The 11,311-nt window shown below is 43.5% G+C and overlaps 2 protein-coding genes across 5 annotated transcripts in view; one reads left to right on the top strand and one right to left on the bottom strand.

Annotated features, from left to right (window-relative positions):
- Positions 1 to 58: 58 nt before the first annotated feature.
- lhfpl5a (LHFPL tetraspan subfamily member 5a) lies at positions 59 to 1,356 on the bottom strand. The gene is made up of 3 exons (XM_037252781.1): positions 820 to 1,356; positions 336 to 572; positions 59 to 199 (listed from the first exon to the last, which is right to left on the bottom strand). Exons 1-3 carry the CDS (start codon positions 1,226 to 1,228, stop codon positions 189 to 191), a joined length of 657 nt encoding a protein of 218 aa, XP_037108676.1. The 5' UTR covers positions 1,229 to 1,356; the 3' UTR covers positions 59 to 188.
- Positions 1,357 to 8,597: 7,241 nt separating this feature from the next.
- The window catches only part of kif21b (kinesin family member 21B), a 38,786-nt gene continuing 36,072 nt past the window's right edge, over positions 8,598 to 11,311 (top strand). For all 4 annotated transcript variants that reach the window (XM_037251513.1, XM_037251511.1, XM_037251512.1 and 1 more), the window contains exon 1: positions 8,598 to 8,988. In XM_037251513.1, the coding sequence (XP_037107408.1) occupies positions 8,948 to 8,988 (41 nt within the window). In that variant the 5' untranslated portion in view covers positions 8,598 to 8,947. The remainder of the gene's footprint in view (positions 8,989 to 11,311) is intronic.

The following is an 11,311-nucleotide window of genomic DNA, read 5'->3' as shown; positions in this document are numbered from 1 at the left end:
GACTCATCATTGCTCAAAAGACACTGAACACGAGTACATCCGATGTTTTCTTTTTTGCTATTGGTCTAATTCACGTTTTGTGTTAAAATAAAGTTAATAATAATGATTTGCCACTTGCTTCCATGTCACATTTGGATTTGCAGTGAATCCAAAAGAACTTTGATCTTCGTGGGCGGTCTCCAGTAGGTTCATGCGTTGTCTGCAGTGAAGAGAAGAAAAACAACAGAAATTGAGTCATCGCAATGAATTAAGAAACTTTTTACCTCCTCAAGTCTTCTGTTTTCCTTTCAGTGCATGTTATGTCCTCCACCCCATCCTCCCCTAAGTGCTGGTACCTTTCTCCTCCACTTGGAAGTCCTCAGGCAGCAAGTTGTCCTGTCTGCTGCCCAGGCTGAAGGCCAGGAAGGCGAGGATGAGCGAGTCCATGATGCTGATGATGGCCAGGATATAGGCCCAGCGCACCGTGCAGTTGCCCAGGGTGTATTTGTCGGTCCGCTGGCCGCACATTCGCTTCACCTCCTCTGAGTCCCAGCCGTCAGGATAAATCATGCAGCCGATCACCATGCAAGCGCCTGACGGAGAAGGGGCCGCAGGAGGTCGGCGACCTCGAGGTGAGTTGAGTATTGCTGAACCGAGTGTTGAGAACTTTCAAATAATTTTTTTCAGTCAAAATATTGCACGCCTGTCGTATATATGATTCGGTGTATAGGGCACTTGAGTAGTAAACATCTTTGGATTCACTTATGCAATGTGGTATGTCATGTTTTGCAGGTGTACCTAATGTTGTGACCTAGCTGTGTCTGCTTTATGCTCACTGACTGGAGGCCAGCTGCATCCAGGCGCAGATCTTGTACACGCTGCCGGCGTTGCAAAAGAAGAAGAGGCTGAAGCACACGATGCTGCCCACCACCAGCAGCGTGGAGATGCCCACGAAGAACATGGCCGTCTTGAAGGCCCCAGACGGGATGGAGCCAAAGTCCAGAGCGCTGCCTTTACAGATGAGCTCCGAGGTGAGCGCATTGCCGATGCAGTAGTGGAAGAGGCCAAAGTAGCCGGCTTGGGGCGTGTTGACGCTGTCCCCGATCCAGTAGGGCTGGATGAAAACCACCACCGTGATAACTGCGAACGTGATGGTGAACACGGTCCATAGCACTCCTACCGCGCGGGCGTTGCGCACGTAGTTGGTGTGGTAGATCTTGGCCGCCTCCTGGGCTGGCAACATGGTCATCTCGTTTTGGGGATAAAAAAAAAATCTGCTCCCAAAATGATCTTTATGAGAAGTGTATTTATTTTGATGTGGCTCCAACAACCGCCCCCGACAGTGAGAAGTGATAATACCACCCACTGGAGAAGCCTTATACCCTCTAAATGTCCCACTCATGTATGATTCATTGTAAAATGAGGCGCCTGCCAGATGGTGCTGAGGCTCAGCTGATACTTTCACTCCCAAGGTATTCACTTTCAATAACATGAATACATAACACAAAGTTCCCCAACATTAGAGTGAAGGCACATGCAATATGGGCATGTAATGTATATCTGATAGCACACCACCAAACAAAAAGTATACCGAGCAGATCTTGACTAAATCTAATCACAAATTTACCCAGTGTGAAATCTGAGCCTGTTTAATTGAACACAACACAAGTGGATACACAGATTAATTGAAATTCCTGCCATCTAGTGGACGAACACGTAATTGCATGTCACCCTCCACGACTCCTGGGATATAAATAAGCGACGATATAGTAGGAAGTTATCGACGTATAATATCAACAATTGAATTGTACATTCCATTAAAAATTGTTTTTAGCTATGACTTGGATGAACAATAACACAAATACACACCGATCATGCAGATTCTACTACACTCCAATTCATTACTAGCGAGCAATTGTATTTGACATGATGAACACTAGGTGGCAGCACAGAGCCGGAAAGTACTGCATAGACATCAGTTTGTACACTTATTAAAATGTACCATCCATCCACTCATTATCCGAACCGCTTCACGAGGATCGCGGGCGTGCGCAAACCTGTCCCAGTTGATTTCAGCCAGTAGATTCGAACCCAATTGCAAAAATGGGAATAGAACTCATAAAGCAAAACATATTTTATCGTTTCTCGTGCAAGGGCAGACATTTTACAATGCTTGTAAAATACACACAGGCCTCCTGACATTACTGTTTAATCTTATACGGAGCTTCTTTTCTTGCTTTCAGTTTTGTCTTCTCCGTAATGCAGCCTTGTTATCAGATTGCATTGACAAAGCCCCCCTAAAGCATAATAATGATGGAATTGACTTTCAAACAACCGCCAAAACCTCCTAAGCCAATCCTGTACAGTGGATAGATGAATATGTTATGTGAGACTCAAGTTTTGCTTATGGAAGTAATGCACAGCATTTACTCTCCTTATAATTTACTGTACTTAATATATTTGTTTACACTTGAATGAAGGGTGTATCAAATTGATGTACAGCTCTGCACAGGGCTCGAGTGAGGGCACCGACGTGTCGATGCACTTAGCATTATTAAGTGACGCTCGCCACCAGAGTGAGGGGGAGGCTGTTTATAATCAAGTTTTTTTTCTTCCCCCAGCACCAGCAATCCAATTTACTCAGAGAATGGAGTATGGGCTTTGTGTGTGTGTGTTTTGCAAATGAAAACAAGCTTGGAATTGGATTTGTTTGCTTACTTGTGTTTTTACGTTGCAGTGTGCATGCTCAGCTTTCTGTACAGACATGTCAACTAAATTGGTTCTTAAAAGCAATAGGATTCTTCACCAAAAATATTATTTGACCCCCCACACACATCATTTTAACATATATTTGTGAACAGAAGTCATGAATGTCTACTAAAATATTCTTGTTTGCATACGTGTCAGGACTCGAGTATGGAAGATTCCTCAAAACCACAGAGGAGGAGCCAATCAAGAAGATTCTTTAAGACCACAGAGAGCGAGTCAATGCTGTTGGAATAAACCACAATACCATTTCGTAAGGAATGTGGACTTCCAGGGATCATGTCAATGTTCCATATCAGCACATGAATGGAACAGGCATATCTTCATTTTATGTCAGGTGACATGCAAACACCCTCCCTTGCATCATCCTCTCAAGCACAACTTGTCATCCAGCATGGCTCGGCATCATTTTTCATCTAGATAGATTTTGGAAGTTTTGTTTCCATCCAGTGGGTCTATTCTGGTCGCCTCTATTCACACTCACAAACATGCACAATTTCCAGTCTTCAATTATCATGTTTGTGGAATGCGGGAGGACATACAGAGATTGTACGCAAGCACTGGGAAAACAGATATGCTCTCAAGTAGGGAGAAGTTAAGCTAAATGTAATGTTTTCTATGTGTCCACTTCACTGCTAGCATGCAGCTACCTGTAAGTTTTGATCACAATAAAAGCTGATATCTTTTTTTAATTTGAAAAAAGCAACCGAATAATAACATACAATGGAATTTTTCTTTTCTAAATACGGCACAGCGCCTTGAGTTCGACTTTAAATCCCTAGTATCAACATGATTAAACACTCCCAATCACGTAAAGGCGATGATGTCATAACAGTACTTGCTCAGCAGATGATGTTTTGCTGTCATGCATGTGCTGGAAGATTGATTACATATCTGGGTTTTTGTTTTTTGTTTTGTTAATATACAGTATAAGTATGTAAATATTTGCCATCACACCTATTTCCAACACATTCCGTGACAGTTAATGGTGGATGTCATCTATCTCAATGCAAACTACAATTGGCCTTCTACAAGCCTCCTTCTCTTCTCCACTTGTCATCAAAGGGTGAGTCATTTTAGTTTCATTTTATTGGGCACTGATGTCACATAAAGGATTTTTATGGACCGTCAATAAAGGTTTTATGATGATTCCTTCAACTGTGAGGTCAACTAGTATCCAACAATAGATTGTTTTTGAGGGTCCTACTGTATTTATTTAATGCAGCTTGTCATGGCATCTTATTAATTTGTTAACTTTTATATTGTACTGTGGCTAAACAGCGAACGGCAGGTAAGTGAAACATTTGGCAGATAAACAATTAGAAACGCTATGGATCTGTTTAATTAAATCTGTCCAAATTATAATATTGGTTAATTTCTTAATCGAATACTTCAGGTTCTCTTGATTTAGTTCTGCATGAAATGGGAAATGTATGCAGAAACAGAGGAAGTCATACAAAGTTGACAAACTTTACAGCTCCCCAGTTCTCTTTCTATCCCCTTTGGACCTATCTGGTGTGTCAACACAAAGAGGCTTTTCTACCAGCTCAGCATCTCCTCCTGCATGGCTGCTTTAGAGACTGTTTCCATAGAAACGAGGTGCAAAGTACCCTTTGGAGGAGCAAGGCGGGACGGACGATGAATATGGTGTCCGACATTAGTAAATACACCTGCCAGGCAGTATTTATTGTTTATCTTATCAAACAACCACAATACAGAGTTGTCATCATTTGACAGGTATTTTTCAAATCTTAAATAAATGTCCTGGATAGAAGAAAACGACTTTGACACAAGTCATGCAATCGTCAACCTCCAACCATTAGATGGTGTAAACATCACTGGATGATTGAATTGGTCCAAAGAAGAATAAAAAAAAAAAAAAATCCTGACTTCATTAAAAATGCTTGATTCTCGTTACGACATCGATGAATCGTAATATGTTTTCTAATTTAAATTCAACGAGGTGTAAAATTGAACTTCACCATGCCGAGAGGTGTTTCTAATATTTTGCTCCTCCTGTTAAGTTCAATAAAATTAACAAGATGTTCTAAACACCTTTCACTGTGATGATTTATTGTACCGGTTTGAATTTCTGTATGTCAATTAACCGTTAACTCTGCCACTGCAAAAAAAAAAAAAAAAAGTAATACCTCTCACACTATAAACTCAAAACTTGTCCCAATTTGTAAATGTACTTCATAACGTGTCTCAAATGTATATTGCATAATGCAGGTACATTATGATACTATTCTTTTAAAGGCCTTCGCATCATAAACAAAAAAGTTCATTAAAGACATACATGGTCTATAGGTGTGAAAGTTTTTTTCTAGTTTTCCCGTGACCTGAGTGAGGATTAGCGGTTATAGAAAATGGAAGGTCACTGCAGTACAAGCTTGTAGCTACAGCTGTGGGGGCTTTTGGCCTCCTCGTCTGTGTCATGTGACACAGATGGACTCTATTAGTCTTTTGTGAATGACAATGAGAGGGACTTGGCAAGAGTTTGTCTCTGACCATCAGGGAACAACTCCTCTTTGTTGATTTTGTACTCTGAACACACACATATATTGACACGCACACACATAGACTTCTTTTAATGGGGTAGTAAGTCAGTCAATGAGTGAAGATTCCCGAGGCCGCTGCAGCCATTATGATTTGCCCTCCGGCTTTTGAACCAGCCGCCGCGCATTCGCAACCCAGCGGGGAGCATCCGAGGCCGGCCGGGCAGATATGGAGCAAAGTGTGGGTCAACTTTTGCCCGATGGCACGAGAGCTGGAACATTCATCCACAGTGGGTTGTGTTCATCCCTCGGAACTGATATCTGACAGTAGGGTGGGGGAGGAAACATGTTTTTGGTTTTGAACAAGTGGCAGCAAAATCTGCAGAGGTTTATAGCGACTCTTGTATTGAACCTAATTATTTATTTGTACCTTATGAAACGTTCTCTGAAATATAATAGTGATGCAATTTGCTCACTGAAGATGTCACACTGCCAAGATGTGCTCGCCACCATCTGACAAACCCTGAAAACGTAAAACACATAAGTGGCTCCTCTGTAACACACTATCAAACAAGCACAGACACTCTCTCATTAAACCCGACCACGTTTGCCCCCCCCCCTCGAGGGGATTGTGGGAAAGTGAAACAACTGTTCTCCATTCAACATCCTTGACTTTCACTTGGCCACTCATTTGAGTCAGATGAGCGGCAATTCAGGCAATTTTGTTCCGGAGGAGAGTATAAAAGATTAGCTTTTAGTAGCTTCAAAGCCAAATGTAGAAAATGCATGTGCGGGGATTATAGAGACATCAAAGTATAAAGATGGGGGGGGAATACATTAGGGTGCAGTCTCATCTTCCATCTTTCGCTTGTGGCCTCTATTTGAGGCAGGCGACCTATAAAGGCGGAGGAGAGAAAAACGTTCCTTGCCAAGTATAATCTGGAATGATTGACACTGTCTAATCTTCATTGATTCAGTGTTTTGTATTATTTTATCTTGGAAAAATCTCAGAGTATGCTACCAAACAGAAATGTCACTAAAACAAAATATCCTCAGATAATTATGATTTCATCTTCATTTACATAGATGTTCAGGGTGGACCAAGAAATTCTGTCTGAGAAGATAATGCACAGAATCTGAGTCTGCATAAAAGTTGGTTTTGAAGCGTATTGTTGTCTCTTTGTCTATAGCTAGAGGACGTAAATGCAAATTGCAAAGGATTGATGGTACAGACGGAGCCAAGAGACAGGAGTGTTTATCTTTCTACAGTCTGTATTGACTATACGTGGAAATGAGGATTAGGCAGCAGCATATTGTGGCAATTACAAAACTGGAATGTCCTGAGGATTTTGCATGCCACAGTTATGAAATGTGCTTTTCTGACAAAGTGGCACTCAGGGTAACGATTTGGTACATTTGCAAATACGCCCCTAGAGGAATACATGGGACTTGGTGATCAAACTATGTAACTGTTACATGTCTTGTGAAGTTCACAAGACAACAAGATACACTTTAGTATATTAGTGTGTGTACTTGTGTGTATGTTTGCTGTGGCTGCTGTGCAGGCTGACGAGTTCCGAGTAGCAGATGAAGGGGGGTTGAAGCTTTATCCTCATAACTGAATGCTAATCTTGTGTGGAATCCAATACTGCTTCTGGGGAACGTTGCCGGTGTAGCACCTCCATCACCACCAGGATCTCCGTATAGCACTCATCATAAGCTTCTCAAGCATGCAAACTGAGCTTATGTTGCTGCTGGACTGCGTTTTATAGCATGAATATGATTATTGTGTGAGACTGTGAGAAGATCCATCCATCCATCCATTTTCTGAACCGCTTAGTCCCCACGGGGGTCGCGGGAGTGCTGGAGCCTATCCCAGCCGTCAACGGGCAGTAGGCGGGGGACACCCTGAACCGGTTGCCAGCCGATCGCAGGGCACACAGAGACAAACAACCATTTGCACTCGCACTCACACCTAGGGACAATTTGGAGTCTTCAATCGGCCTACCAAGCATGTTTTTGGGATGTGGGAGGAAACCGGAGTGCCCGGAGAAAACCCACGCGGGCCCGGGGAGAACATGCAAACTCCACACAGGGAGGGCCGGAGGTGGAATCGAACCCGCACCCTCCTAACTGTGAGGCGGACGTGCTACCCAGTGCGCCACCGAGCCGCCCCACTGTGAGAAGATGTTTATTATTATTATTATTATAGATGTCCTATATTGATTGTCACAAGGCCACACTGAACAGTGGTTTCAAACCTCCTGTGTTCTCCATCTGCTCTGGCTTCCCACATGCCAACAAGTTGCATGATAGGGTATTTGAAAACACGATAGCTGAGAATATTAATATATGTTTTGGCTGATTTGTGATTGGCTGGCAACCAGTTGAAGCCCAAAGTCAGCTGGGAAAGGCTCCAGGTCACCCGATTATTTTTGAAAAATCAGCTGCTCTGCCAGATGCCAGCAATGCAGCATTTACTGTGATCACAGATTTTCATTTTCATGACTGTCGTATTGCATGTTGCAAAAATACTGCGGTGTGTTGGAGTTTATCCCAGCTGACTTTGAGTGAGAAGCTAGACTGGTCACCAAGGGTCGAACAGTTTGGGATTTTTTTTAAAAACTTTTTATTTTGATTTGACTTTTTTTTTTATACACTTCAAAGAGAGACAAAGAAAGGACTTCCTCTTTAGATTTGACTCAGCGGGAGGAAGTGTACGTACTAACTTCCCATTTACGCTAAGAGCAAATTAACTCCATATTCTGTAAAACCATAAACAATAATGTAACGATTAGGTAGGCTGCGTGCATTATTTGCTGCAGTTAAACTACTGAACTGAACACCCACTAACGCGCGATCAATTTATAGTGTGGGCGTGGCCTCATCTGTGGGTGTGAGCTTCTGGGCGGGGCCCTGAAACCTCCTCCGCCACAAGAACACCAGTCGTTGGTCAGAATTTATGTCAATCAAATTCACGATGCGTTCAATAACACTCGGTTATTACCGAAATTTAGAAAAGACGCAGCACTTTTCAGATTTGTAATTACACTAAGATCCAATGCTTATGAGTTCTTATGTGTTTCTAACCCTCACTACTTTCACACAAAGTAACATCATCAATTTTAATATGATTAGGAGATGCGTTTGTTCGATTCTCCCCTTTCCTTCTTATTATTATTGTAGTTGAATTTTGCGGCAGGAAAAAAAGTGCATATAATATTCCATGCATGACTTGTATCTCTGAGATGTAAAGTTAAAATGATGAGAGTCAATTTGACACGATGACCAGTACGTTTCGAAGGAGTTAAATAATTCCGACAGTCATGAAGGCAGCGTTCTCCAGTCGAGTTTATGGTCTCGCCGCTCCATCAAGCTGCGGTGTTTCTCAGGAGCGTTGCTACGTTCAGTGGCGTGCACATGTGTTTCAGACATGTAGCCAAGGGGACTCACTGAAAACAACATTGCTATCACAGATTCAAGTCTGCAACGTGGTGGACGCACCCGGCTCGGACAAGATGAGCTCCAACGCAGGATTGAAACAGACAGGAGTTCAGGAGAGGCAGTCGTTAATGGGCAGATCTTGACGGCAACCCCGCCGACCTGAGACGCCAAGAGTCGCCGCTGCAGAGCATCGCGGCCACGCACTGAATCCAAACAGAGCTGTTATCCTCCACGACCAGCGTGGGACCTGAGACGAGACAATGGCGAGCCAGGCTGACTGCTGCGTGAAGGTTGCATTGAGGTAAGCCTCGGATCTGTTGTTTCTCTGTAGGTGTGTGGTGCTCTGCAGACCACATTGTGTCTGTCCCCTTCGGGCATCAGTCTGAAACATCATGCACACCTCCAGTCTTCACTGATTGTCTGTTGAATGATACTGCAAGGTTATCTACCTTTTCTAATACTGTGTATGCACGTGACGGTATTGATAAGGTGTGCATGCTGTGCCACACACGCACTACCTCAGCATTTGCATGCTGTCCTCCACACTTTAATTTAATATGAGGCTGATGTGACAAGGACAGCTGCAGCCAGGTGTGGAGTAAAAGAATGGGCTCTCTTGTCTTAATCTCAAAAGTGATTTAAAAAAATATATTCATGGTTTACTGGAGCCTGATTTGTAACCCCCCCCCCCCCCCCTAAACACAAAGGCACAGCCTGGAAGACTGCCTTTGTTGGAAAAGCACCTCCAGGCTTGGACAGGACAGCACAGCAGCTTTTGTGTTCACATGAGAAAATATTGGCAGCCCCCCTAAATATTGTTCATATGCATGTGCTAGACTTTTGAAGCATTCTCGTCTCTCCATGTTTACATGAAAACAATGACAGTTTGTGTTGATCTCATTACTAATGTCATAGCACTCAAGCAAAATTTTGTCCTCTTGAGCCCTCACTTTGGGAGGCATGCATTCATTCATGGAATTTGAAAGGGGGGGGGAAGGGGGGGGTGCAGACCCTTTTAAGATGAACCGCACCGCAGCTCTCGATTCCCCAGGGCAAGCTTGGGAGTCACTTTTCCATTTACAGCTGAGTGTATCTCTTTTGTGCTCGCTCACAGTGACAGTAACAGGAAGTGGGGAAGGCGGTGGTGTTGACAAAAAAAAAAAAAAAAAGTGAAGCTTCTGAGCCAGCTGCTGTTCAACTGAACGTATTGATTGAAATGAGGAAGAGCAGGTGATAGCCTTGTTTGAATGTGACAGCTTCCATCAAATGACATTCCGTCTTTTAATTATATTTATATAATCAGCCAGTGTGTGACGAACATATACAAGGTCGAGCGAAATCTGTCATCCGTAGGTAATTGAAGTCACACACCCCGCCTCAAACCTATTAGCAAGAGTCTCACGTCGTAATTAAACAGCGTTTGTATAATTACAATGCCGGTGGGCGAGCTCGCACTTCTGCTCTCGGCCATGTGTTTGTATTTACGTGCTCTCTAAGTGGCACCGAATGTATATTTGACAGGAAATGAGACGCAAATAAACTTCCTGCTCGGCTCTGCCGGCTTTCCCACTGACCTCGCAGACTTTTAACCTGAGAAAGTTGGCCACCGATAAGAGGGGGGGGGTTGTAATTGGTCCCATGTTGTAGTGCCCTCAGGCCAGCCCGCATGAAGTGTGCGTGAGCGCGCATACACGGCGCAGGGCAAAGGAGGTCGGAGCGAGGGCCGACCCAGTCTGAGTCGGCGGTATCCATTTCCTGAATGTCTGCGCTGACTTCCCCAAACAATGACCAGTGACATGACCTACAATCTGCATTCAAATGTGGCTGCTTGAAGAATGGCGCCACACGGTTACACATGCATACAAATGTACACACACAAGCACACACACTGAATTCAACTTGCAGCTGAGGCCGAGTAAAAAGGAAATGTAAAAACAATTCCAGTTCACACAGACTGGCAAAAATGAGTGAACCGGCTTTAAATGCATCCAAGGCCTGCATTTGATGATGTCACTTTACAAATCATGAAATGTGTACGCAAGTATATGCAGCAACTACTGCTTTTCCAGGCAAAACAGTCTTTTTGAATCCCCTTAGTCAGCTTATGCTATTGCGACATCTCAAGATGTACACCAGCACAAGAGGAATCTGGTAAGACCAATGGTTGCGCAAAAATCCAACTTGCGCTCTCGATAACAGAACAAAGTTCATCATGGAGACACACGTGTTCATAAAAATACAAACGTTCCCACTAAAGTCTGTTTTCAGATTTCAAAATCAACCTTCTACCACGACGAGTGATGTTTTTTTTTTTCTCATTTTCTCCTCATTGTGTCCTTGGTCCTTTGTTCTGTCTGCTCTTCTTAACCCATTCACTGCCAGCCCTGTTAAAATTGAGATTGGACGTCTATAGCCGTCAATGGCAGTGAACGAGTTAATCACCTGTTCGTGTTGTGACTGGCTTGGCGGTCGTTTTTTTGTGTGTGTCCTGAGGGGAACGTGGCGTCCCTTCAATACACGCGCCATGTGATGTGGGAAAGATGACAGGCGCAACTCCAGCGACTATAGGAGCACTCGGGAATGGGTGTAGTCGAATAACGTATTTCATTAAGGAAGGCTTAAAG

This window comes from Syngnathus acus, chromosome 5 (assembly GCF_901709675.1).
Source record: "Syngnathus acus chromosome 5, fSynAcu1.2, whole genome shotgun sequence".
In the NCBI taxonomy this organism is placed as follows: domain Eukaryota; kingdom Metazoa; phylum Chordata; class Actinopteri; order Syngnathiformes; family Syngnathidae; genus Syngnathus; species Syngnathus acus.
Note: the sequence above shows the minus strand (reverse complement) of the source record. Positions and strands in the feature narration are given on the sequence as shown.

What these genes read in the sequence shown, in the direction of transcription:
- lhfpl5a (XM_037252781.1), bottom strand. Translation starts at nt 1,228, where the DNA reads ATGACCATGTTGCCAGCCCAGGAGGCGGCCAAGATCTACCACACCAAC. An exon ending in CTGGATGCAGCTGGCCTCCA is followed by an intron (nt 573 to 819) that starts GTCAGTGAGCAT and finishes CTTCTCCGTCAG; the next exon opens with GCGCTTGCATGGTGATCGGC.